The sequence below is a fragment of the Bos indicus x Bos taurus genome, chromosome 3 (assembly GCF_003369695.1).
Source record: "Bos indicus x Bos taurus breed Angus x Brahman F1 hybrid chromosome 3, Bos_hybrid_MaternalHap_v2.0, whole genome shotgun sequence".
Taxonomy (NCBI): Eukaryota; Metazoa; Chordata; class Mammalia; order Artiodactyla; family Bovidae; genus Bos; species Bos indicus x Bos taurus.
Window position 1 is genome coordinate 44,731,917 of NC_040078.1, and position 27,868 is coordinate 44,759,784.

At 37.0% G+C, this 27,868-nt stretch overlaps 1 protein-coding gene across 2 annotated transcripts in view; it reads right to left on the reverse strand.

Moving 5' to 3' along the window:
* SNX7 (sorting nexin 7) overlaps positions 1-27,868 on the reverse strand; it is a 118,691-nt gene that overhangs the window by 45,061 nt on the left and 45,762 nt on the right. For both annotated transcript variants that reach the window (XM_027536428.1, XM_027536429.1), the window contains exons 3-7: positions 25,199-25,309; positions 24,691-24,855; positions 22,314-22,512; positions 16,644-16,843; positions 13,328-13,414 (exon numbers count right to left, since the gene is read on the reverse strand). In XM_027536428.1, the coding sequence (XP_027392229.1) occupies positions 13,328-13,414; positions 16,644-16,843; positions 22,314-22,512; positions 24,691-24,855; positions 25,199-25,309 (762 nt within the window). The remainder of the gene's footprint in view (positions 1-13,327; positions 13,415-16,643; positions 16,844-22,313; positions 22,513-24,690; positions 24,856-25,198; positions 25,310-27,868) is intronic.

The window sequence follows — 27,868 nt, forward strand, 5'->3', positions numbered from 1 at the left end:
GTCCATGAGATTCTCCAGGCAAGAATACTGTAGTTAGTTTTCATTTCCTCTTTCAAGGGATAGTAAATGTAAGCTATTGGCACAGTGCCTGTCATATAATAGGGACTAAACAAATGCTAAATATGCTTCAGAAAGGAAAGCAAGAGAGAGAGTCTAGAACCTCTTTGAAAATTGAACGGAACTTTGGGGCATTCCCCACTAAGTTTTTTTCCCTACTGACTAAGATTTAGTAGGAAGAAAAAGTTTACTTTCCAAAACCAAGAAATATAGTAAATCAAAATGCAGTTAATTTAGTCATATGGCACTGTACTAGAAGAGAATTTCTAGTTCTTTGTAGAAATAGGCTTTTTTTAATTTTTAGAAGTAATATTTAGAAATGATTCATACTTTAAATAATGTTTTATGATACCATTACATATTTTATAGAATATTAGTCTTTTATACTTTCTTCTTCTAACTTACCAAAATTTTTACTGACACAAACTCTAGATTTATAAACATTAATTCATCTTCAAAAAAAGTTTCTTCAAAGTAAGCATTATTTCTGCATGTTCATGGGTAAAGAATACTAAATGTCTGATTAAAGTCACAAGTTAAGTAAAAGCAAATCAAAGCCCTCTCCAGGCTTCAGACTCCCAGTGTGTTCCTGCTCTAAGCATAATCAAATATTTATTGAGCGCCCAGGCAGGGCTGGGAGTGAAAGAGATATGTAAGATGGATCCTTAGGACACATTTTCTATTAACAAAAAGTCTAAATTAAAAGAAATTGAATCTATTTTGAGTTTCTATATGGGACAGCTGTTTAAACTATTATATCTATGATAGGCAGACCTCCACAAACCAAGCCATGAGTCCACAAGGACACTATAAGTAGAATTTCTTAAATCCTGAGAAGAAATGACTGGAATTTTAAACTATTCCTTTTACTTATCCATCTGTTATTTTTCTGTTGCAGTCAAGACAGTGGGGAGAAAAAAAAAAGTTCCTACAGAAAGACACAGAGCTCACAACCCTCCCTTAGAAAGCCGTTTACCATAATGTTCCACTGCCTCTCCTATGGCACAGTATTTCATTTTCTCCTCCACCAACTTCATCCACCCTCACCCACCACAAAGGTACACAGGCCTTATTCATCAAGACCGTAAGTTTATATGTTCCGTTTTCGAATCAGTAAACCTTAATAAAGCACTAACTTCGTTAGCAAATTTTACGGGTAAAAATTTTGGAAGTAGTACAATATTTTCACTTCACCATCAGACATCTCCTGACTAATTTTCTGGGTTAATACAGTTAACACAAGTAGTTTGATGTTCAAGTTTGTGTTCACATCAGATATGCTGGGGTTGGAGGATTCTTTAAAAAATAAGAACACATTTTGGAGGTGGGAGGTCAAAAATATGTTTGAAAAAGTGTGATCTTTGAAATTATCTGGAACATTTTACTTCAGTCATTAAATTTATTATTTCTGCTCCATTTTAGATTTAAGATGGCCTCCAAAACTAGATCCTACAACTAGTTTAAAGGAGCAGTGAGCTGCAGTTGAGCGGCGTTGGAGCCACTTGAGCGGCAGATAGGAGATACCCCATGTCCAAGGTCAGGAGCAGAAGCCATGAGATACCGAACATCGAAATTCAGGAGCAGTGGATGTGCTTCGCTGGCCTGGCTATGAGGAGATACCCCACATCCAAAGTCAGAGAAACCCCAGTAAGATGAGAGTAGGGGCGAATTTGCATTTAGAGTGAAACCCAATTCCTATCAGAGATGCTCAGAGGGCTCAAACAAACCTTGTGCTCACCAGGACCCAGGGACCCCACAGAGACTGAGACAGAACTGTGTTTGAGTGTCCCCTGTGGCAGTACGGGTCAGCAGTGGACTGCCACAGGGACAGGGGCTCTGGGTGTAGCAGACGTGGGACGTGGGTATGGCAGAAGCCCTCTTGAAGGAAGCTGCCATTAACGCGAAATAGACTCTTGGAGGGTACAAACAGAACCTTGTGCACCAGGATCCAGGAGAAAGGAGCAATGATCCGACAAGAGACTGACCCAGACTTGCCTGTAAGTATCCAGGAGTCTCCAGCGGAGCAGTACATGCATGGGATCTTTTGAAGGAGGTCACCATTATCTTCATTACCTCCACCATAGTTTGGCCCCAGTTAAATAGCAAGGAAAGAACACCATGAACAGTATGAAAAGGCAAAATGGTAGGATACTGAAACAGGAACTCCCCAGGTTGGTAAGGGCCCAATATACTACTGGAGATCAGTGGAGAAAAAACTCCAGAAAGAATGAAGGGATGGGGCCAAAGTAAAAACAATACCCAGTTGTGGATGTGACTGGTGATACAAGCAAGGTCCCATGCTGTAAAGAGCAATATTGCATAGGAACCTGGAATGTTAGGTCCATGAATCAAGGCAAATTGGAAGTGGTCAACAGGAGATGGCAAGAGTGAATACTGACATTCTAGGTATCAGCAAACAAAAATTGACTGGAATGGGTGAATTTAACTCAGGTGACCATTATATCTACTACAGTGGGCAGGAATCCCTTACAAGAAAGGAGTAGCCATCATGGTCAACAAAAGAGTCTGAAATGCAGGACTTGGATGCAATCTCAAAAATGACAGAATGATCTCTGTTCGTTTCCAAGGCAAACCATTCAGTATCACAGTAATCCAAGCCTATGTCCCAATCAGTAATGCTGAAAAAACTGAAGTTGAACAGTTCTATGAAGACCTACAAGACCTTTTAGAACTAACACCCAAAAAAGATGTCCTTTTCATTATAGGGGACTGGAATGCAAAAGTAGAGAGTCAAGAAACACCTGGAGTAAAAGGCAAATTTGGCCTTGGAATAAGGAATGAAGCAGGGCAAAGGCTAATAGAGTTTTGCCAAGAGAACTCACTGGTCATAGCAAACACCCTCCTCCAACAACACAAGAGAAGACTCTATACATGGACATCACCAGATGGTCAACACCGAAATTAGATTGATTATATTCTTTGCAGCCAAAGATGGAGAAGTTCCATACAGTCAGCAAAAACAAGACCTGGAGCTGACTGTGGCTCAGATCATGAACTCCTTATTGCCAAATTCAGTCTTAAATTGAAGAAAGTAGGGAAAACCACTAGACCATTCAGGTATGACTTAAATCAAATCCCTTATGATTATACAATGGAAGTGAGAAATATATTTAAGGGACTAGATCTGATAGACAGAGTGCCTGATGAACTATGGACAGAGGTTCAGACATTGTACAGGAGACAGGGATCAAGACCATCCCCATGGAAAAGAAATGCAAAAAACCAAATGGCTGTCTAAGGAGGCCTTACAAATAGCTGTGAAAAGAAGAGAAGTGAAAAGCAAAGGAGATAAGGAAAGATATAAGCATCTGAATGCAGAGTTCCAAAGAACAGCAAGGAGAGATAAGAAAGCCTTCCTCGGTAATCAACACAAAGAAATAGAGGAAAACAAAACAATGGGAAAGACTAGAGATGTCTTCAAGAAAATTAGAGATACCAAGGCAACATTTCATACAAAGATGGGCTCGATAAAGGACAGAAATGGTATGGACCTAACAGAAGCAGAAGATATTAAGAAGAGATGGCAAGAATACACAGAAGAACTCTACAAAAAATATCTTCATGACCAAGATAATCACGATGGTGTGATCACTCATCTAGAGCCAGACATCCTGGAATGTGAAGTCAAGTGGGCCTTAGAAAGCATCACTACTGACAAAGCTAGTGGAGGTGATGGAATTCCAGTGGAGCTATTCCAAATCCTGGAAGATGATTCTGTGGAAGTGCTGCACTCAATATGCCAGCAAATTTGGAAAACTCAGCAGTGGCCACAGGCTGGAAAAGGTCAGTTTTCATTCCAATCCCAAAGAAAGGCAATGCCAAAGAATGCTCAAACTACTACACAATTGCACTCATCTCACATGCTAGTAAAGTAATGCTTAAAATTCTCCACGCCAGGCTTCAGCAATACATGAACTGTGACCTTCCAGATGTTCAAGCTGGTTTTAGAAAAGGCAGAGGAACCAGAGATCAAATTGCCAACATCTGCTGGATCATCGAAAAAGCAAGAGAGTTCCAGAAAAACATCTATTCCTGCTTTATTGACTATGCCAAAGCCTTTGACTGTGTGGACCACAGCAAACTGTGGAAAATTCTGAAGGAGATGGGAATACCAGACCACCTGACCTGCCTCTTGAGAAATCTGTATGCAGGTCAGGAAGCAACAGATAGAACTTGACATGGAACAACAGACTGGTTACAAATAGGAAAAGGAGTACATCAAGGCTGCATATTGTCATCCTGCTTATTTAACTTATATGCAGAGTACATCATGAGAAACGCTGGGCTGGAGCAAGCACAAGCTGGAATCAAGATTGGCCTGAGAACTATCAATAACCTCAGATATGCAAATGACATGACCCTTATGGCAGAAAATGAAGAAGAACTAAAGAGCCTCTTGATGAAAGTGAAAGAGAGTGAAAAAGTTGGCTTAAAGCTCAACATTCAGAAAACTTAAGATCATTACATCCAGTCCCATCACTTCATGGCAAATAGATGGGGAAACAATGGAAGCAGTGACAGACTATATTCTTGGGCTCCAAAAGTACTGCAGATGGTGACTGCAGCCATGAAGTTAAAAGACACTTACTCCTTGGAATAAAAACTGTGCCCAACCTAGACAGCATATTAAAAAGCAAAGACATTACTTTGCCAACAAAGGTTCGTCTAGTCAAGGTTATGGTTTTTCCAGTAATAATGTATGGATGGGAGAGTTGGACTATAAAGAAAGCTGAGCACCGAAGAACTGACACTTTTGAACTGCGGTGTTGAAGAAGACTCTTGAGAGTTTTTGGACTGCAAGGAGATCCAACCAGTCCATCCTAAAAGAGATCAGTCCTGAGTATTCCTTGGAAGGACTGATGTTGAAGCTGAAACTCCAATATTTTGGCCACCTGATGCAAAGAGCTAACTCATCTGAAAAGACCCTGATGCTGAGAAAGATTGAAGGTGGAAGAAGAAGGGAATGACAGAGGATGAGATGGTTGGATGGCATCACCAACTCAATGGACATGAGTTTGGGTAAACTCCGGGAGTTGGTGATGGACAGGGAGTCCTGGTGTGCTGCAGTCCATGGGCTCACAAAGTGTTGGACATGACTGAGCAACTGAACTGAACTGAACTGAAGTAGATAAAGACAATAGCACAAAGGGAAAACAAATGTAGGGGGAAAACAAGGTAAATCCAGGGGTGAGTTAGAAACAAAAAACACATCAGCCAGATAGAAGTGGATCAGAATTGGGGTTCTCAACATTCTAGAAACTAATGTAAAGAGTGGGATAAAGAGTGTGCTAGGAATAGGTATAAAACTGAAGATGTGCACACACTGAAAACAAGTTAATGGCTCCAGAGAAATTAAATCCTATTGCTGGTGCTGATAAATAAATGAATCATTTCTCAGGGGTCCTCATAAAGAAAAACTTAATTAGTAAGTATACAGTGATGCTGATGCTTATAATAAAGAGATTAATGTTTCTCTTTTTTAAAATGTCCTTTATTACAAATCAATGGTACAATGCCAAATGCAGTTTAGTAAAACAACTGTTGGAGTAAAAATCACAAACTTTTTAAGGGTCAGTATATATTCATATACATTTTAAATTATATATTCAATTGCCTAGTGATCAGGTGGGGCAACGGGAGCAGTCACTATTTAACTCAAGATAATTACTACGTCATTTTTTTTTAAGCAGTATAATGATCTAACAAGCAGGATTACAGTTACCACTTTCCAAACTTTGAATGAGACATCAATATATATTTCAAATACACAATATTTACAATCTACCTAGTTAGGTACTAAACTCATAGTATTCACGGGCTGACTTAACTACACTCTAAGGAAGGTATTACCCACAACTTTTATAGTTGAGAAAACTAAAGCAAGGAGAATGTAAGTAACTTGTCCTAAACTATAAAGGCACACAATGCTATGGCTAAAATCACATGCAAGTCTACAACTGGGTTTAAGATCTTTTATTAAACACTTTTCAGATACTGCTCTACTTGCAATCCCATGAGATAAATAACAGAGGAGAAAAGTAACCTGATAAAATTCCAAATAAAGATCTCAGGCTCAACAGGCTCTTATTCATAGAACTGACATGATTTTTGCTTTTTAATCAAATACTTATTATTACCCTCTACAAGTTTATATAAATAGCAGCACATGGACTTTTTTTTCCCAACCATTTGAACCAATGATGCCCTGAATGAGAGGCCTGCCAGTGGTGGTTCAGAGGGAGAGGGATTCTAGGCACTGCCTGGAACTTTGTTCTGGGAGGAGAGGCTACTGAGGGCTTTCATCACTCATTCACCTGGATTCCCAACCAGTAGTGTGTCTACAACTCCAATGTACAGCTACACTGTGTATGTGAGGCACATATTTATTAACTATTTACTTCAAATCCATTCCCCATTCTCCCTCTTACTACATGTAAGAGCCCCAGTTTGTTTGTTTTTATTGTTTAGGTTTTTGCATCAGAGGGCAGCTTCGAGCTGGTCCAATTCAGTACTGATGGTCACATTTCTACTCCAAAGTACTAGTTTGATCATGGTCTCACCATAAGATATGAGAAAAAGTCTGCTGGATATCCTCTAGGATAAACTGATAAAACGAAACATACACAAAGAAAGTCCTTTCTTCTTTCACTGGATAGCACCATGTCTTTCACAGCTGTGTGAGTGTGTATATATGTACATATGCATATCATCTGTGTTCATGAGAAACCCATGTAGAAGCAAATAGACACAAAAGAAGTGGAGAGAGAAAAATAGACACTAGAAAATGAGGCCTATAGAAAGGAATCAATTTGTTAAAAAATCAGGGGAGAGAAGTGAAATAACAAATATCCAAGAAAAGGTAGAGCCAACCTCTGCCCTGACTACCAAAAAAAAAACAAACTATGTCAATGTTATTTCTTCAAAGTTTAAAAAGCATTGAGTACAGTATCAAGAACATTTCAAGATTAATAACCACAATTTGAGATGGGAGTAAAAAACTGGTTCAAAAATAGCAACTCACAAGAAGCAAGGACCAGATTAAATAAATTTGGTGTCTGTTTGTATCTTCTGAATGTGGCTATATGCAAATCCAAACTGTAACGATCTTATGAAAATGCATTTTTTATTTTTGTTCACATAAATATACTGCTAAACGGCTATGGCATTATATCTAGATCCAACTCTCAGATTCCATGCACATATTGCTAAATGTCAAATGTATTCATATTCATTTATATTTGAATGCTGCTTTGAGTGGCAAATTATAAATCATCCATTCAAAAATAAAAATAAAAATAAAATGGATATGCAGCATTATTTAGCAGCACAGATGAACCTTATTTATCTTACAGTTAAACAGTGAAATGAATAAGCATTTTCAAACAGAAGCTCTGACTCTGAAAACTTATAACTAAACTGCAAAAACCACAAGTTCCTCCAAATATTTGAGTTTTCCTCAAAATCTCAGTACTGTTATACCTTCATCTTCACAGGCAGAGTTTTCCTTACTTTGACTGAATATCTGTTCTTTAATATCTTCTTTATCAGAGTATATATGTCTCAATGTCCATTAAAATATCTTATTACCTACATTTACCTTATTCTGTATCAAATTGTTTTACAAATACCTCATAAACAGAGAAGTCATTAAAAAAGTTGAATGACCCTAAGTAAATCTGTTTGAAAGTGAAAATGCAAGTCGCTCAGTCATGTCTGACTCTTTTGCAACTCCATGGACTATACAGTCCATGGAATTCTCCAGGCCAGAATACTGGAGGGGGTAGATTTTCCCTTCTCCAGGGGATCTTCCCAACCCAGGGATCGAACCAAGGTCTCCCACATTGCAGGTGGATTCATTACCAGCTGAGCCACAAGGGAAGCCCAAGTAAATCTGTTTAGTTCTTCTTATCGGTCAAATTACCTACCTCCAGCCAAAGCTATATAAATTCCCTTTCCTTCTCATAACTAGCCATCTCATCTCTGATTTTTTTTTTGTTGGAATATATCATGGCTCAATCCTATGAAGTCCTGGGGCCTCTTTTTCTCATCCTTTAGTAATCTGAACAAATGTCATAGCTTTAACTACAACTTATCTGCTAGTAATTTCCAGCTGGGTCCTCCTTGACCTCTGGATTTTTATACAGATTTCCATACGTCCCTGCTCAACACCTCACTTGGTTATCTCCAGGCACACCAACTTCATACACTCAGATCTGATTTACTCACCTTCTCCATGTTCTTCCCAAAGTCTTTGCCATTTCAGTGCCAACACTTAACTCCCACTTGCTCGGTTCAAAAACAGTGGTATAATCCTTGTTCACTCACAATTCATAGTGCACCAAATAGCAACAGCTGTATCTGCAAAATATCCTCAGAATCTGACCACTCCACACTACTTCTGCCCGGGTTCAAGCTAGGGTGTGCCCTGGGATTGGAAGAGCTAGTCTCCAGCTCTGGCCTCCCGTTCCATGCACACCCAACATATGCATTACCTTTCGTCTTTCCCAAGCACGGTAGTCATTTTAGAACAAGCCTTACCATGTCACTCCTCCTTTCCACTGTCATCTTCCTAACTTATTGAGACCAAATCTTATAATCTTACACTATCTGACCCCTGCTTACCACTCCAACCTCGTTTCCCACAGCTCTTCTGCATCCTTATTCCACTCCAGCAACACTGGTCTCCTTGCTTTGCAAGAAACATACAGGCATAACTCCACTTTGCATGTACTGTCCCCACTGCCTGACATGTTCTGCCAGGTATTCACGGAGCTCAAGACCTCAACTTTCTGGGGTTTTACATAAACAGCTTCCTGGTAAGACCTTTCCTGACCCCTAAATTTAAATCACACTGCTCCCCAACACTGCCTCTTCTCCATACTTATCATATATGACAATACACTATAAATTTTATTTGTTGCTTTTGTCTCTGTCTCCAGAATTTAGGACTCACTAGGGTCTTTCTTGACCATTTTCTCCCTAGTGCCTGGATTAGTGTCTCTTATATGTTAAGTACCCAACAACATTTGATAAAATGTTTCACTGAATATTCTGCCTTAAATGTTGTCTCATCATGACATAAAGTTGCACATCTCCAATTTTCTTCTTCCCTTACATGCTACAGTTCAGTTTATTGAGCCACAATCTGCTTTCCTTACAAGCTAGAAATGTCAAGGGTCACTAAGAACTTGAAACAAGGGCCACTCTCATTCTTTACATGCTTCAGATTCTATCTCCCACCTCTCTCAAATTTCTCTTCTCAGCAACTCTGCAACCACTGCTTCAGTTCAGGCACTTGCTGGAACCACACAGTCCAAAGGATAAAGCCCATACGCTTCATCCTGACAAATAAGGCTCCTTTCTGATCTGACTGCAACCCACCTTTAGAGCCACATCCTGCAACAGGATTCTTCTGCACCACATTCTTCAGCATCCTGCTCACTACACATCAACCAAGGTTCCTCACATTGTTTCAGCTTTTACTACTTTTCATAATAGCCACTCACTAGTCTTCAAGGAACAATTCCTTACTCGTTTTACAGGACCCAACTCAAGTGTTAAACTTTTGTAAAGCTATCAAAATAACCACAGCTAACAACCACTGAGTGCTTTCTATTCATATGATCCAAATAACTGACTTGCATTTTATCACTAAATCCTTAACAAGGCTATTAGAAAAGCACTAATAATCTCCCCCTTTATACAAGATAAAATGAGGCTTTAAAATGTTAGGAAACGTGTCTTAAGATTTAATAAGCAAAAAAGACAGGATTTGATCCTACATCTATCTAACCCCAAAGTCTAAATGACAAAACACTAAATGAACAGCTGAACTGACCTTCACATGAGTATTCTAGTCTTTATTAAGTTGAGGTCATTTTGAAACCATTAATTTTATTGTTGTGAGACAAGAAGTACAAACCACAACTCTAAGAAGCAGCCACTTTGCAGCTACCCAGGTAATAAATCAAGGAATTCACTCTAAAACAATTATTTTGGTTTGCAGGAAAGCATATAATTTTTGTGGGCATATTTATGTGATGAGAAAAACTAATAATAATGCCAGAATTGCCAGTTTACAGCACATACAAAGTTATAGGCAAGATAAAAGATAAGAGCCTTGCATTCACATGGCACGTAGCCCACATAAAGATCATCTGATATGTCTAACATGACCTCTGGAATGTTAGTCACATGAGGGCTCTATTTCCACCCAATAATTATAATTCCTCTAGTCTTTGCCCTCCTTGGCAGAGCTTCATTTCACTGTCCTTTGCATTATGAGCTGCTTTGTCGGGTTTGCATATAACCACCCAAAGGTGACTTTGATGAGCCTCTGAAGGCATCCCCAGCAGGTCTCCATAGAAATGGCCCCAGGGTTGTCTCCAAAGTGGCCCTGCTTGAGTTGCCATGGTAAACAACCAGGATAGATTGCTCTATTCAGTTCTCTGCCAGGGTCGCCATGGTGACTGCAAAGGAGGGCTCCTTAGAAGGACCTCACAAGGGCACGTTTCCATGGTGACCCTATCCTGCATATTTCTAAGCAACTTCCCTTTGGTTGTTCTGTGACCAATCACAGCAGGTTCATTTTGAGAGTAACCCTGGAAGGTTGCCTCCAAAGATATCATCATAACATAGGTATTTCAAAGTGAGGTCTATAAATAAATAAACGACATGAAAATGTAAGTGGAACCATTCACAAATCATCAAATTAGTGCCTGTGCATTTTAGGATCTGTTTTTGATAGGTAACAAAAAAATACTTGTAATGTCTTTGTTAAACATCTCTGTTTCAAATCTTAATAAAAATTATCTTACAGAATAATGCAGATAATTAAAGTTCTAAATTTCTCCCATCTCACAGCATAGAATCTAACTAGGTAAAAAAATACTTTATAGTGGACATGTCTCTCTCTCACACACACACAATGAAAGCAAAAATACAGATGGCTCATCAGGTTATAACGGGATATCAAGGAAATTTTTATAGAGCAAAAAGACAAAATATTTGCAAGTCAAATGAAAAGAAAAAATGTGTTTTTTAGTTGAGTTGGGAAAGCCTAGCCATATTTGGGCCTAAGTTATTTTTTCCTGTATTTCTGTGGTTGGAACAATCCCAACTACTCTTCCTTTCAATTTAAAATACGAATATAAGCCATTCTGAACAGATGCTTGGTTTTTAAGCCATTTTACTATTCTCCTGAAACTTTAAAATACTGTAGTTTTTTCTAGTATCTAGTCAAGGGCAAATTTTTATCTAATCACAAACTTCAACATCTCATGAATTTATATATCTTTAAAAACTATTTAACAAGTTAAAAAATTCTACAGTTCCAATGATACAATTATAATTTTGTATTACATGTGCTCACCCATTTTTGTTCCTTCCAGTTGATCCTTTAAGCTAAAAAATATATATGTACATATATACATATATATATATATATATATTGCTTATTGTAGAGTTTCCCAAGTGGTGCAGTGGTAAAGAATCACCTTACCAATGTATGACATGCAAGAGACGAGTGTTCAATCCCTGGGTTGGGAAGATCCCCTGGAGCAGGAAATGGCAACCCACTCCAGTATTCTTGCCTGGAAAACTTCAAGGACAGAGGAGCCTTGTGGGCTGCAGTCCATGGGGTGGTAAAGGGTCAGACATGACTGAGCAGCTGAGCACATCCCTTATTATATTGAAAAGGTTAATCTTGGTTTTCCTCTTTTTTCTCCTTTATTGAGGTTAAAGGAAATGATTTTCCCCTCAAGCACTGGTTTCATTTATTCTACATTTTGTTTCTCTCTTTCACAGATTACATTCTCCTACTCTGTCCACAACAGAACACCACTCATGTTCCATTCAGGAGAATAAACTTAAGTTTGAAAAATAAATATAGTTAAGAAAGATGAGGATAATTCATAATCATTATTTAGTGAAATCTCAACATTTAACACAAACTCTGATTTTGTAGAGACATTGTCTCAAGCCTTCAATGTTTTATGAATCAGAGCAATCATTGCAATTCTTATTCATTCACAATTATTTATTCATTGTCCACCATGTACCAGGCATTGTTCTTTGGGCTGAGAATGCTTCAGGAAACAATTAAAAAATTCCTACCCTTAGAGTATTTAGGTTATGGACGGGGAAAACAGAAAGAAAGAGAAGATAAAAGGAAAATCAGTAAGACTATCATCTTTTGTGTCAGAAAATTATTAAAGCTAGAGAGAAAATTAGAGCAGGGAAGAGAGAGGTTAAGCCCCAAGCCAAGTTGGGATGGGCAGTAATAGTACTATGGATTAACGGGGGGCGGGGGGTGGATTTTAAGGATTCACCCATTCAGATGACATAAGTGTACTCTAACTTCTTAAATTAAAAATAAAATTAGGGAAATCTCTTCCACAGAGAATTCAATGAGCAATTTTTCCTACACTTATGCTTGCTCTGAGAAGCAGCATGGTCTGAGGCAGGCAAGTGATCCCATCACCTCCAGTGCTACCACTGTTTCAAGAACTGTACAAATTTAGGCAAGTTACTCTACCTTTCAACCCTCCTCCTCAATTTTAAAATGATAATAACAATTCTGATCAGATAGTGTTACTCTGAAAATACACAAAGACAATAAAATATATATACTAACCTATTCTGGGTGAAAAATATAATGTCTGAAAATTGCTTTCAAATATTTCAGGAAAAAAAATGAGTAAAGAGGTAAAAAAAAAACTGGGTAAAATGTTGGGAATTAATGAAACCCAGTGATAAATATATGAGTTTATTATATTATTAGATCTTTTTCTATGTTTAAAAATTTCCATAAAAACGTATTTTATGGAAAGAATTAAACTTGAAAACAAATATACTTCCTTTGTAAAGATGTTTATAATAACTAGAAAGTAATAAGAATACCAATTTAGCTTATAAAATTTTCTTATAAAACTAGTAAAAAATAGATTTATGTACTGAGTACTTACTAATCATCTGGAACAATGTTAAGTTCTTTTTTCCATACCTTATTCAAACATTTTAATTTTACAAAATTAACTTCATATTTTACTCACTGTAAGAAAAAATGTAAGACAGAAAGGCAGAAAAGCATCTTAAGTTTACAGACTCACATGGTACGCAACGTATAATCAATTTTCAGAAGGAATTTTAGCATCAGTTACTGAATGCTTAAAACAAGCATGTAATAGAGCTAATAAAAATCTTAGACAATGAATTCTACATGATTATAACAAGAAAATTAAAAACTTACCAGATCAGTATCTGCCTTTTTGGACGTCAAAGCTTCAACTTTGGAATCCAGTTCTGCCTGTATTTGGTCTCTTCTTTTCATGACAGCCTTTGTATTAAAACACAGGAAGGAAATAGGCTGTACTTTGTTTTAATAATCTTTGCATAGCAAAAATATACATTTGAGAATACAAGTAGCGTCTCTTCCCCAGGCCATCAGTCCATCTGGGGGTATAATGCCTTAAAATGTTTTTAATCTCTAAAAGCTAAACAGATAGCAAGTACTTAAAAGAAACTTGTTCATAAATCTTCTATTAGTTTTCCCAATGTACATCTTACTGATTTAAGTATTTTATGTACAAAATACAAATGTTTTGGTGGTGTACTCTAGGCACGCACAGTTCTTCAAAAAGACCAAAGAACAAAATAAATTAACAACAACAAAAAAATCAGTAGAAGCACTGGAAATTCATGCTGTGATGTAAACTAGTTGCAGCTGTGAATGCATATGCACCACACATCTCAAAGTATCTACAATCAGCCTTCTTACCGGACTCCAAAAGCTAATAGCTAAACAAAGTCAATTACAGTGGGGAATCAAAATGGAAGTATGCATTCACATCTTAAGATTTTATTTTAGCTTAAAATATATGTGTTAACCAATTAGCCAAGCTTTTAAGGAAGAAAGATGGCCTCTACTCTGACTGATAGGAGTTCCACCTTATTTACTTGAATAATCATGATTTTATGTTTCAGTTAAAACACCCCTGTGAAGACATTTAAGTACAGAATTCATCTACATCTTTTACGATGTTTTCCAGCATTTTACAATGTCTTTCCCTTGGTGACTCACTTTTCTTCTAGACAGTCTACCTGGGCTTTGCAGATGCAAAGACTATTTGTACCCATATTTCACTGGTTTTCACAGTATTAATTAAATAGTGAAATTGTAATAATGAACACAAGTGGCCTAAACAGTTCAAGGTAAAAATAAAACTAACCCTGAGTAAGCAAACAGTTCAACCAGGAAGAGTGGAGTTGTAGGACGTATAAGAGAAGAACCTTAACGTGGTACAGGTCTTTTGGGTGTTTTCAGAGGAAGAAAAGAACCTAAACCGCAAATCAGTTAAATGGAACCAAACAAGCTGGCTATATAGTATTTGTGTGAAAATTGAGTCATTAAGGATAGAAAGCTGACTTTCCAAGTGGTGCTGGTGGTAAAGAATGTGCCTGCCAATGCAGGAGATGTAGAGATGAGGGTTTGATCCCTAGGTCAGGAAAATCCCTTGGAGGAGGACATGGCAACCCACTCCAGTATTCTTGCCTAGAGAATCCCTTGGACAGAGGAGCTTGGTGGGCTACAGCCCAAGGGGTTGCAGAGAGTTGGACATGACTGAAGTGACTGAGCACAGCACAGCACACAAGGATAAAAAGCATCCTGAAAATAACTCACCCGACTTTTGTGCCTGGTGGAATCACTCTTAATATGTTCAAAAGAGATTAACATCTCTCTTGTGTTCAAAGAAATGAATAGAAAATTCAACTAATTGTCACAAATTCTTTTATATTTACTTCAATGTTTAATTGCCATTAATGGCAGGAATTCCTTCCTTTTTCTAACCCAAATGGCACATGCAATAATTTAGTCCCATTAAGATCTGTTTCCATCAATATGAAATATTGTGCTTCATATAGATAGAAATATTTTAAGTAAGAGGTGGCTTCAGAAGACAACTAGTAAAAACAGCAAAAATTTAATCCTTTTGTCAAATCATATACTTTTCATTATTTTAGCTCACACTGAAGAAAATATTCCAATATAAAACAGAAACAGATCTGCAATGTAAGTGCTACTGATTATACCCTGGGAACCTACAAAATAATACAATCAAATGGGGACTTATAAAATAATTCAATTCTGGTTGCTATTATCATTTTTTCCACACCTTTAATGATACATGATTTAAACTGCATAATTTCCATCTTGACATAATAAAGAGCAAAACACATCTAATTAAGGGAAAATAATATTATATTTTTCATGAAAAAAATCAGATCTCTTTGAATAGCCACACAAGAGGGAGATCAATAATGAAGTAAACCAATGGAATGTAGCCAAGGGAAATTGATGGAGGCAAAGAGGAGGTGCCTCAACAGTGAAACACTAGAGGACTTTGGGAAGCAGGGAGGATGTGCTTATAGGAGGACCCCGACAAAGTCAAATAACAGCAGAAGCCTGAAATACCTACAAAATATTTAATGATTCTGTGAAGGAAAATCTGAACATAATAAACATGAAAGAGGCAGATATTATGCTGAAAGGCTGAGAGCGTTTTTCTTACCAAGACAGAAGCAAAAAAAAATTTTAAATCCTCCCAAATCAAGAGTACATGAAACCAGAAACCATAGATTTAAGCATAAATGGCAGAAAAAAATGGACTACCAGTGAATGCAAACTGACTTCTTCCACCTCTGTCACCTACAACACCAGAAAGCTGAGGATGTCAGTTCAATTGTGTGAGGTATTATGCACAGAGAATACAGGATGAAAAACATTAGCTTTGCAGATAACATCACAAAATCCCAAATATCTAGAGACCTAAACTTAACTTAGGAGGTTACATGTAAAACTTTGATATAAAAGGAATAAAAGCCTTTTCAAGTCATGAAAGAAAAACATGGTAATTTGGAGGATTTCTTTTTAGAAGCATCCAGAAGACAGAACAAACATCAAGATCCTACTCAAGCACTTTCTACATAATGATACAAACAAAACAAAACATACAATATCCCCATATTATAGGGATTTTCATATATTATAGGGATTTTCATACAAATATGAAAATAAAATGTAACACAAATGTATATTCATATAAATCCCTATATTATAGACAATAAGAAAAGACCTTATTTTTCCTCATTGTGCACATGTTCCTGTACATGAACATTAAGAATGTGGATATCATCTTTCAAATGTACCTAGAAGCAAGAAAGCAACTTGTCCATGAAAAGAAATTTCTAAAGTGCTGAAAATTCTTAAAGTAAAATTTTAAAACGCTGGAAAAACTAATCATACTCTCTATGTAAATCTTGACTGAGGATGCTTCAAACCTATGTTATAAACTGCTGTTACTACTGTTGAATATGCCTGTCTTTTATTAACATATTCTTCCACTCATCAGTTCATTCATGCAGTAAACAAATATTTATAAGCATCTACATGCAAAGCATCTTTCTACGAGAGGAAGACAGTGGTGAACAAACAGAAACAGAAATGCCTTTATAAAGCTTATAAGCAAGTCAGGGACTCAGGTGGAAGTATAGTTCGGAGTCCTTACCATTAACATTTCACTATAAAGCACATACTCATGTACAACAGGAAGCAGGGCCTCTGAGAATCCAGACATCCGTTTTTCAGTGGCTTTACAGCATTTGTCAATGCAGCTGGCAACACTTTTCAGAGTATCAGCCAGATCTTCTTCCGATGCTGACCACAGAATATGAATTGGGCCATATTCTTTCATTTCATCTAAATATTCTAAAAAATAATAAGTTCTTCAATTTATAATATGCTCTTTCAATATATACTTCAACATAACTTCAATTATATACTTAAAATACATTAAAATTATGTATTTATAAGTTTCACAATCCCTATATTATAGACAATAAGAAAAGACCTTATTTTTCTCATTGTGCACATGTTCTTGTACATGAACATTAAGAATGCAGATACCGTCTTTCATTAAATTGACCTGTCCTCCCAGTCTGCTCAGACCAGCCCTTGAATAAAAGCTTTCCAGGTGTAATCAATAATAACATGCTTTTTCATTGTCAAAAGTATCCTGGCTTGGGCGATAAATAAATCACTGTATCTATTGTATCGTGGACTTCTGCCTACCAAACTATACCTGAGTATCTCATTGGCAACATGATGTAAACAAAACATGTCTTCTTTTCCTCTTCTCCTGTTTACATATCCTACCTTGGAAGGAAAGTTATGACCAACCTAGATAGCATATTCAAAAGCAGAGACATTACTTGCCAACAAAGATCCGTCTAGTCAAGGCTATGGTTTTTCCAGTGGTCATGTATGGATGTGAGAATTGGACTGTGAAGAAAGCTGAGTGCCGAAGAATTGATGCTTTTGAACTGTGGTGTTGGAGAAGACTCTTGAGAGTCCCTTGGACTGCACGGAGATCCAACCAGTCCATCCTAAAGGAGATCAGCCCTGGGTGTTCTTTGGAAGGAATGATGCTAAAGCTGAAACTCCAGTACTTTGGCCACCTCATGAGAAGAGCTGACTCATTGGAAAAGACTCTGATGCTGGGAGGGATTGGGGGCAGGAGGAGAAGGGGACGACAGAGGATGAGATGGCTGGATGGCATCACCGACTCGATGGACGTGAGTCTGAGTGAACTCCGGGAGTTGGTGATGGACAGGGAGGCCTGGCGTGCTGTGATTCATGGGGTCGCAAAGAGTCGGACACAACTGAGCAACTGAACTGACTGACTGACTGACTGGTAATTGCTTCCAGAGATCTAAGCAAAAAACGTGGTGTCATCCTAGACCCTAAACTGACACCTACAAAGAGACAGTCAATCACTAATTCCAATCTTTCTAAATCTGTATCTATTTATCTCCCCACCCATCCATCCATCTCCCCACCCATCCACCTATCCTCACTTGTACTGTCATCAGCATCCCTAACCTGCGCTCTTGCAAGAGACTTCTAACAATTCTCCCTCTCAATTTTTGTCACAGTATATGAACATTAAAACCTCTTAGCTGAATTAGAAAGTCCTTTAAGTCCTTCAGTCCCTACCTTGCCTCTCCAGGTCTAACTCCTGAAAATCTCCCTCACAGATATTTTAATTCAAGCCAAAATAACAGCTCATTCATGAATCTCATGATTTCTCCTAACTTAAACACTGCACAATGTCTTTTAGTTGCCCTCTACCATTTCTATCATCTGACAAACTACTTCTAACACTTTAAGTCGTAACACAAGTAAATCTCTTCTGTTTCTGTTCCAAAGGATTCGTAGATGCTTTGTCCTCAATGAGTGTCAAAATTTAATAGTTCTATTAAAGCCTATCATAATTTAATACTATTATCTCACTCTATTATAACTGCTTGCATAACTCACATACTCTGAGGCCATACGCTCATTACAATAGGGCAAAGTCATTATTTTTTTAATCTCAAAGCCTAATACATAATGCATTCAATAAATATTTTCATATCAATGAAAGAATGAACAAAAGACTATTCAATGCTTGATAAGCCATTTATCCAAAAATTTGGATTTCATTTTAAAATCTGAATATTTTTATACATTTTCTTTACACTATCAATGTTTAATGACAGATGGCTTTTTATGGTAGAGGATGCATGAATAGTGAGAATTTTGGGTCTAATATCCACATAAGTATAATTAAATTCCCTATATTTAATCATCTTATTAGTCATTGGGGTTAGTTGAAAAATGTCATATTGCTCTAAATTAAACTTTTTTATTACACTATTAAATTTTTCAAAAGTTTATATGATCAGGTAAACTAAAAAAGACTTTAAAGATTTAAAAACAATAGAAATACTAGTTGTCACCTAAAGAAGATACTATGTTTGACGACCACTAAGATCCTTCCAAATTGCATCCTCCTGATCTAGGCCTATTTTTTATTTTAGATAATGGCCATGTGACACCATCCCTTTTCCAGGGGATCTTCCCTTTGGACCAAACCCCAGTCTCCTGCATTGCAGGTAGATTCTTTACTGTCTGAGCCACCAGGGAGGCTCCAATATTTCTAGAAAAGAAAACATTCTCCTTTATTTCTTTTCTTAATTTCTGCATATATCAAAGTGTGTTATTTACCCTGTAAAGTATTTATTTTAATATAAAGAGCTTCCTTGAAATTCTAAACTGTGCTTATATAGCACTCAAATTGCATCTGTATGGAAACACTTAATGAGCTGCACTGTAATTTGTCTGTTAATATATCTGTTTCCCCAACTAGACTGTGAACTCAGGGACAGATACTATTTTAACCCTCCTTCAATCTTTAGCACAAAGCGTTAGCACATGATGTGGTCAATACAAATTTGCCTAATTAATTAGGGAACACAAAACAAATCAGAAAAAGAAAAATAGAATAAAAGCAAGTCAAAAGGGAAATGACTCATTATGATAAACAAATTCTTCATGATTTAAATATTAAAGAAATGCCTTATATAGCTTAGACTCCCAGAACTCCAAAAAAAAAAAAAACCCATCATTTTAAATGAAATCTTGATAAACGGGCTTTACATTTGAAAGACCAAGAAATCCCTTAAATTTGTGCCAGTGTGCCTCCACTCCTTGAAATTGAGAGCTCAAATTTATAAAGTCCACCACAAAAACCCAGTTTTCCTTTTGAGGATTTCACAAATATTAGAGCAGATCAGAGATTTGTTTTATTTTATTTTATTTTATTTTTAAACTTTACATAATTGTATTAGTTTTGCCAAATATCAAAATGAATCCATCACAGGTATACATGTGTTCCCCATCCTGAACCCTCCTCCCTCCTCCCTCCCCAGATCAGAGATTTGAAAACTAGTCCCTTGCACCAGTAAATATAACACATAATGATGATATTTGATATTCTATAGAACTCTTAAATGTCAAGAGTTTCCAGGGGTCTCTGAATTGCCATACCACTTAACTATCCATCAAGAATTCACTTAATAGAATTGGAATCACTGAACCTAGTTAAAACAATTATCTTCTTGATTTTTTTTTATTACAAATGGTAAATACAAAGACCAAGAAGGCATAAATCAAATTATTGTCAGACTTAGCCATCTATTTTAAATGTAGGTGAATGCAATTTAAAAAAGTTGGCAAAAACTCATCATAGAATTTATAGAATTCATAGAATCATGAAATAAAATCTAACTTGAAAATAGGAAAAGAGATCTATTTTAAATCTCTCTGCCATTGCTTGGACAGGTCTAATACAGAGTTCTTGCACCTCCTCCCCAACCCCCACCCAAGCCAATGTGGAAACCCTATTTCCTGAAACATCACTTCTTTGATTAAAATTATGGTCCATGTTGAACATTTGAGACTCACTACACCCAAAATATTAAGCTCTTTATCCCTATTATTTATAAATGGAAATAAGAATGTGTGTGTGTGCTCAGTCATGTCCGACTCAATGCGACACTATGGGTTGTAGCCTGCCAGGTTCCTCTGTCCGTGGGATTCTCCAGATAAGAAGGCAAGAACAGTGGGGCAGGGTGCCATTGCCTCCTCCAGGGGATGGTCCCAACCCAGGGATCAAACCTGGGCCAGGTCTCTTCCGTCTCCTGCACTGGCAGGCAGGTTCTTCACCACTAGTGCCACCGGGGAAGCCCTGTGTGCTCTACGTCACGTCAGTCATGTCTGAGTCCACAGCCCCAGGGACCGTAGCTTTCCAGGCTCCTCTGTCCATCGGATTCTCCAGGCAAGAATACTGGAGTGGGTTGCCATTTTCTCCTCCAGGGGATCTTCCCCACCCAGGGATTAAACCTGCATCTTTCACGTCTCCTGCATTGGAAGGCAGGTTCTTTACCACTGGCATACCTGGGTATACTCCAATAAAAATTTTTAAAAACAAAAAAAGAGAGAGGAATGCCCATCCAATGCCCAGGTTGGGAAACTGAAACTGTCAATGATGAATTGCTGGAGTCTCAGTGTGGACAATTCCAGGAGTTAAAAAGACCAGAGAAACCAGCCATGGGTGAAATCCCACAATATTGTGAGATTCACCTCCAAAAGCCTGCGCAGTAAATATCAGGCAAAAATTACTTCTGCTTCCTGCAGGAGATGAGAAAATAAGCCATTCTGTAATAGCCAGGTACTCTACCTAAAGCCCGGGTTCTTCTTAACAAGGCCTTCCCTTTTGGGAAACTGGTTACCCAGAGCATAACCTGCTGGGGTATTATCAGAGCCTAACTGACCTGGTAGCTTCCCTGGTGGCTCAGTGGGCAAAGAACCTGCCTGCAATGTGGGACACCTGGGGTCGATCCCTGGGTTGGGAAGATCCCCTGGAGGAGGGCATGGCAACTCACTCCAGTATTCTTGCCTGGAGAATCCCCATGAACTGAGGATCCTGGTGGGCTACAGTCCATGCGGTAACAAGGAGTCAGACACGACTGAGCGACTAAGCACACTGAGCTACTGCTGCTGCTGCTAAGTCGCTTCAGTCGTGTCCAACTCTGTGTGACCCCATAGACGGCAGCCCACCAGGTTCCCCTGTCCCTGGGGTTCTCAAGGCAAGAACACTAGAGTCGGTTGCCATTTCCTTCTCCAATGTGTGAAAGTGAAAAGTGAAAGTGAAGTCGCTCGGTCATGTCCGACTCTTCGCGACCCCATGGACTGCAGCCTACCAGGCTCCTCCGTCCATGGGATTTTCCAGGCAAGAATACTGGAGTGGGTTGCCATTGCCTTCTCTGGAGGAAGGGAAATACCCAACTTGAGCCCACTAAAACGGGGAAGGAAAAACCCTGAACTTCTGTGAGGCTTACAGTGGTCCAGAAGCACAGAGTCATGAAAGGACTGAGACCTAACCACAGGTCTCCAGAACACTTCCCCTCCCCACACCTCGCCACCACGTTACTAAGGGCCTATTTACTTTTATGAGTACATCATGTCTGGCTACCAGGGGCAAAAAGAAAATTATAAGACATACTAAAAGGCAAAAAACATAATTTAAAGAGAGAGCAAGCATCAGAACCAGATGTGGCGGAGACGTTGGAATTAGAACATGATTTTAAAACAACTATGATGAATATGCTAAGGGCCCTAATTAGATACAGTAAACAGCATGCAATAACAGATGGGCACTGTAAGCAGAGACAGAAATCCTAAGAATGACCAAAAAGAAATGCTAAGTTGATGCTGCCTTACCACACCAGCAAATGGAAAAAGATTCATCAGAAATGCAACAACTTTGAGATCACAGTTCAGCAGTTCTACATACCCCGTTCTTCCTTGTAGATTCTCTGAGATATTTTATCTATCAAATTTATTTTCTGGCTAAATATTTCAATGAAGTTATTCATTTCCATGAACTCCTCGGGGCGACTTTTAACTCCTCTCATTGACAATGCAACCGCTCTGACTGACTGTCCCATCCTGCTGAGTAATCCAGGCCCTTGCTTCTTGTGAGAAGAGAATTCCTAGGAACAAAAAAAATAAAACATCGGTGATGAAGCAAACAATGATATTCTAAGATCCAACAACAAAAAAAGAAATCTAATCAGAAGAATAAAGATGATAAAAAGGTTCCATATACATCTTTTTAATTTCATGTTAATTTGAAGCAGATGAGTTAGGGTACACAGTCCTTTCTCTAAGCCTCAGCCTCCTTGATAACATTCTTTTCCAAAGTGCTTCTGTAAAACATGTAATCATGTTTTCTCAGAGCATGGATCCTTCAAAGAACAAGGTGTAACAGAGGGAACTGCACTTATAGAGATACTGGAGAAGATATGAAAATGATATGAGATGAAACCTGTATTTTATTAATAGGAATTTAGAAAAATGATTGAGAAAAAGATCTCTCAGGGTCTAATCTACATCCTAGGAAGAAAAATTGGGAAACTTTGTTAATCCTTTAGTTATAATAGTGGCTAGCATTTATTGAGAGCTTAATGTTATTGGCACTATACTTGCATTTTTATACACATCACTCACAATAACACTGTGAAACAGGTTCTATTATTACTCTCATTGTACAGAAGAAAACGGAAGCAAAGGAAGGTTAAAGAAGCTTGCTCAAGGTCCAAGAGCAAGGAATTGGTGGGTAGGGATCAAAGTCCTGGCAGTCTGACCCCAAGGGTTTCACTGCTAAGCACTAACTGGTCTGCTTTCTTAAAGTCATTGGAATAGTTGGTAAATAAACTCCCTGACCATAGCTCTGCAACCAACTTAATTGGATAAACTTATACTGTCTCCACTGACTGGCTGTCTTTGGAGAATGATTTTTCATAAAATATGTAATAGATGGTTCACAGTTAATTTAGGAGAGTTAGCTACAGATTTGCAAAGTAGAAATGTTATAAAAGGATACATTGCACGGAAGTATCCCTTCAGACGTATGGCCTACTAAAAAGGAACACCAAGAAGGACCAAGGATTCTGACAATGGGTATAGCACTTATTGAAACACAGGTTTGAGATCAAAGATGATCTGGAGAAAGATAATGTTATTTAATATTTGGATAAATAATACATAATAATATTTTTATCTGTGGATTTGGCAGTCAGAGTAACAATGTCAAAGAGTAATATAAACATTCATACACCTACAAAAATAACAATGCTGACTACCAGATCTATAGATAAAAACATTATTATGTATTATTTACCCAAATATGAAATAATATATTATCTTTCTAAGATCTTCTTTCTTAAAGGTCTTACCCAAAATAACATATAAACTTCTTAATTTCCAAATCAGTATGATTTTGTGTGCAAAGAATATAATAACAAATGCCACCCTTGACCAGGCAATACATCTATTCACAAGGGCTACTGCATCATTTGATAGAGTAAATATTATCAGAAAGAGCACAAGTCACAACTAGCAAGCTGTTATTGCAACTGCTGACTGCAGAGAATGTTTCTAACAGCTTCTAAGGGTCTGGAGTCAGGCCACAAATTCTTCTCACATAAGTCACACAGGGCTTCCAGACACCAAGTACTGTCAAAATTGAGATGAATGGCTTCTTTAGCTTCAATCACTTTGGCAACAATCACTTTGGCAACAACTGAGAGACAGAAAATTCAACATTGGTCAGTAAGTATTTGGTATTGACCAAATATCATCATCTTTCCTGGTGAATTATATCTTAATAGAAGAAAAGAAAAAAAATAAAATAAAAGGAATATAAAAGGAATCTGTATTAGAAATTAGAACCTCTAAAATTAGGTAAATGAAGGAAAACTGAGAAAAATATCTTATCTATCAACCCATTCATCCATGCATCTATCTATTAATAAAAAACTTTTATCTTAACTTGAAAAGCCCTGACTCACTATTACTCAAAACAGTGTCAATTTAAAAATGTTTTTATATTTTCAGTATTAGCTATATGAAAGGAGTACCCAGGCATTTCAAAAATGTATCAGCTACCAAGAGAAATATGAGGATGTATATGTGAGAAAGGTACATGATTTTCATAACGTTCATGTGTAGACTTGATACAGGGTTGTATCCGAAGGATAGTTCTTAAATGTCTAAAACTCCATCTTAATTCAAGGTTACTACTACCTGATTTAAAATAGAGAAAGCATACAACCTACTACATGTACAAATACTGAAGGATTATATGAGTATAAATTAAAATTTTTTACCGAAGCTTGTGCAGTAAGAAAAATTTTAAAGTCTTCATTAAATGTTAGAGTTGGATGGTCAGCAATTCGGTTCAAAAATTTGTGCAATGCCTTCCTTCGTGTCTCAATGAAGTCATCATTAAAGCGTTCCACCATTCCTTTCACTATAAACTTTTCTGGCAATGGCTAGGGCAAAAAAATAAAAAGGAATCTGAGCATTCTGTGGCACGGGATTATAAGGAATTCTACACTTCTTCTTTCTGGAAGACTATTTGAACATGTGATCATTTCTTATAAAAATAATTTTTCAAAATTCACAATGTTAGAGCCAAGTACCAGAAAATCTTAACACATTACAATAGTTTTAAAAAACAAATCTGTACATAGATTGAAAAGTTTAAAAACAAATGTTTCCCAGATAAATGAATTGCATTGAATCAAAGGTCTGAAATTGGGTGTTAAGACATTCTAATGATTCACAAGACAAAATGGCAGCTATTCTGTGGAAAAAAAAAAAAAGTAAACGTACTGGAATAATCAGAGTGGGGTGAGCTTCTTCAAGTTTTTCTTTCAACCAAAGGAAATCTTGATAACGTCTCCTAACTTCAAATTCACTGGAGTCAAATTCCCCACGAGATGTCTGAAGAAAGTAGGAAAAAATAACAGCACATGCAATATAAGACAGAAGACATTTGCCTAATGTTATTTTAGACATTCTGAAATAAATGGGTCTCTAAGAAAAACTAACAAATTCTAATTATTCAGTGTTTGTCAGCCTGTACATTTTTTTTTCCTTTGCAGTCATCAATTCATGTAGCAGAAGAAACAAAGCAAACTTTCCAGTATTCCCAGAAAGAAAGCAAACATCATGCTCAAATTTAAAATCCAAACTGAAAAATCTGTCTCAGAGCAACCATCTGTCTTCCACAAGATTTTAACTACTATTATCTTTGGCATGACTTTCTTGCTAACAAGAAAGTGTGTTCTGACTTTAGGTTTCAAATATATTTCATTTCTCAAGATGATCAAAATTCAGAATTTGAGGAAAGTCCTATTTTTGCAACTTGGAAAAATAACCTGAACATAACTGAGAAAAAAAATGTTTCCTTGGAATCTGCTCAAATGAATTGCTTTGCTAAAATTTGCTTTTAGTATTTGAAAATTCTAACATTAACCAGAGTGATTTTACCACTGTTTAAAAATGTTATTAATGGAAATTTAATGTGAAAAGCAAATCTTTCTGTCATTTCTCAAGGAATTTTGAACTATATGCCTAAACTCCTAAAAGTTAAGCAAACACATTAAAATATCTGTTCTCAACAAACTAGAATCTATTCCAACACATATGACAAGAAGAACATGGGTACAATATCAACCTCACCTCTATTACCTGAATTACAAGCCAAACACAAAAATAGCTTAGACAATGCACACTCACCTCTTATAAGAAAAAAAGTCACTTAAATAGTTTTTAAGAAAATTATACAGAAATATTGTTTGATATTTTCCTGGAGGAGTAAATATGGAATAAATAACACATTATTTCACACTCACCAGAAATATCAATCACCCACACAGATGAACACAATTGTAAAATTAAGCAGTTCCAGTCAAAATAAGATGCAATCTTAATTGTCATAAAATAAGGTTCACAAAATCTACACTTGCCAAGGTTTATTCTCATAAAGTGAATGTTTAGAATATCATAAAATATATCTTAGCAAAACACTCCCTTTTTAGTGGGAAAAAGTAGAGGTAAATGAGATGCAGAAGTCTAAGGAACTACATGTTCAAAAAAAACTACAAAATCTATTATGCAAAATGGTACAAATTGTGGAAGTGGTAAAAATAGGCCAACTAAATCTAGTGGAAACACAGTTTAACAATATATATACAAGTTGGTATGTGTACATATATATGCAAATACACACACATGCATACATACATATACACACAAAACATAAAGTGACTCGTTAAACAATACTCACTGACACCTCTACATCCCAGGTACATGTGTACAGGTTTACTACCAATTTCCAAGAAAAAATAAGTTGCCATACTTAACAATAAAAACACTTAAACACTGTGAAGTTAAAATAAGACTGAACATTACATGTCCTTAAGAATTCCCAAAACTTCAAATTGACACAAAAGAAACTTGTATAAATTCCAGCAACAGGAAGACATAAAATCAAGTCAAATAATTGGTTGCTTCTGTCCTCATCACCCTGCCAGTGACTTAAGAGTTCTCTAACATACCACAATAAAGAGAAGAAAGCAGAGAATAAGTGCAAACCTTAAGGACAGCGCATTTGTTCTTCCTACTCTAAGACTTCATTGGCCTTCAAAGGGTTATAAGTTACATATTATTTGTCCTCCAAAATAACTTTTTAGAACACAAGTCCTTCTAAGTTGGAAATCTGTCATCAAATTTTCCTATTGTTTGGAGGCTTTATCTCTTTTCTAGTCTAGAATACATTTTCCTATAGAAGGTAAACCGTAAATGGTGTTCAATTTTTCATGTCTGACCATAAGAGCCTGGGTACTTGAAGTTTAGGACTAAAAGACAATACCTCAAAATGCATTTGTTTAGCAAATACTGACCTTCAGTCATGGGCAAATAGTTACTCTAAAATTTGAAGATTTATAAAACTATTTTTCTGAGGGAAATGAATTTAGAATCAAGAACATACTTTTATCACCAACTACTGACACATACTGGCAGGCATTTATGAGTCTGTCTTCATGATGAGGATGTGAGAGGACAAACGTTCATTAAACCTTGTGAGTTCTTACTCCCTCATGTCCTAAGGCAAGGCACACCTCTAGATCTCTGAAACTGAAAGTATTTCTTCAGAGCAGTTACTTCGGATGTTTCAACCTGGAGAATCAGGGTAATTTCTCATAACGGGAACAGGTGCCGGGAATGTGGGCTTCCTGACACAATTATTTACAGTCACACACTCTTAAGTATTCCTAAGTAGGGATGGTCAGTGTACCTGTAGGCAAGAGAGTATGTGCATTTATCCTTATAATCTTAGTGTCCATGAATATAAATGTTTATAAAACTAAAACTTTCCCAGGGTAGCCATCCCTGAATCTCCTAATTAGATGGAGTTTTTCACCTGCTGTGAAAAACAACCACCATGCTCATAAAATTCTGTATTTTTCTGTCATAATATTTGTAACTATAATTAAC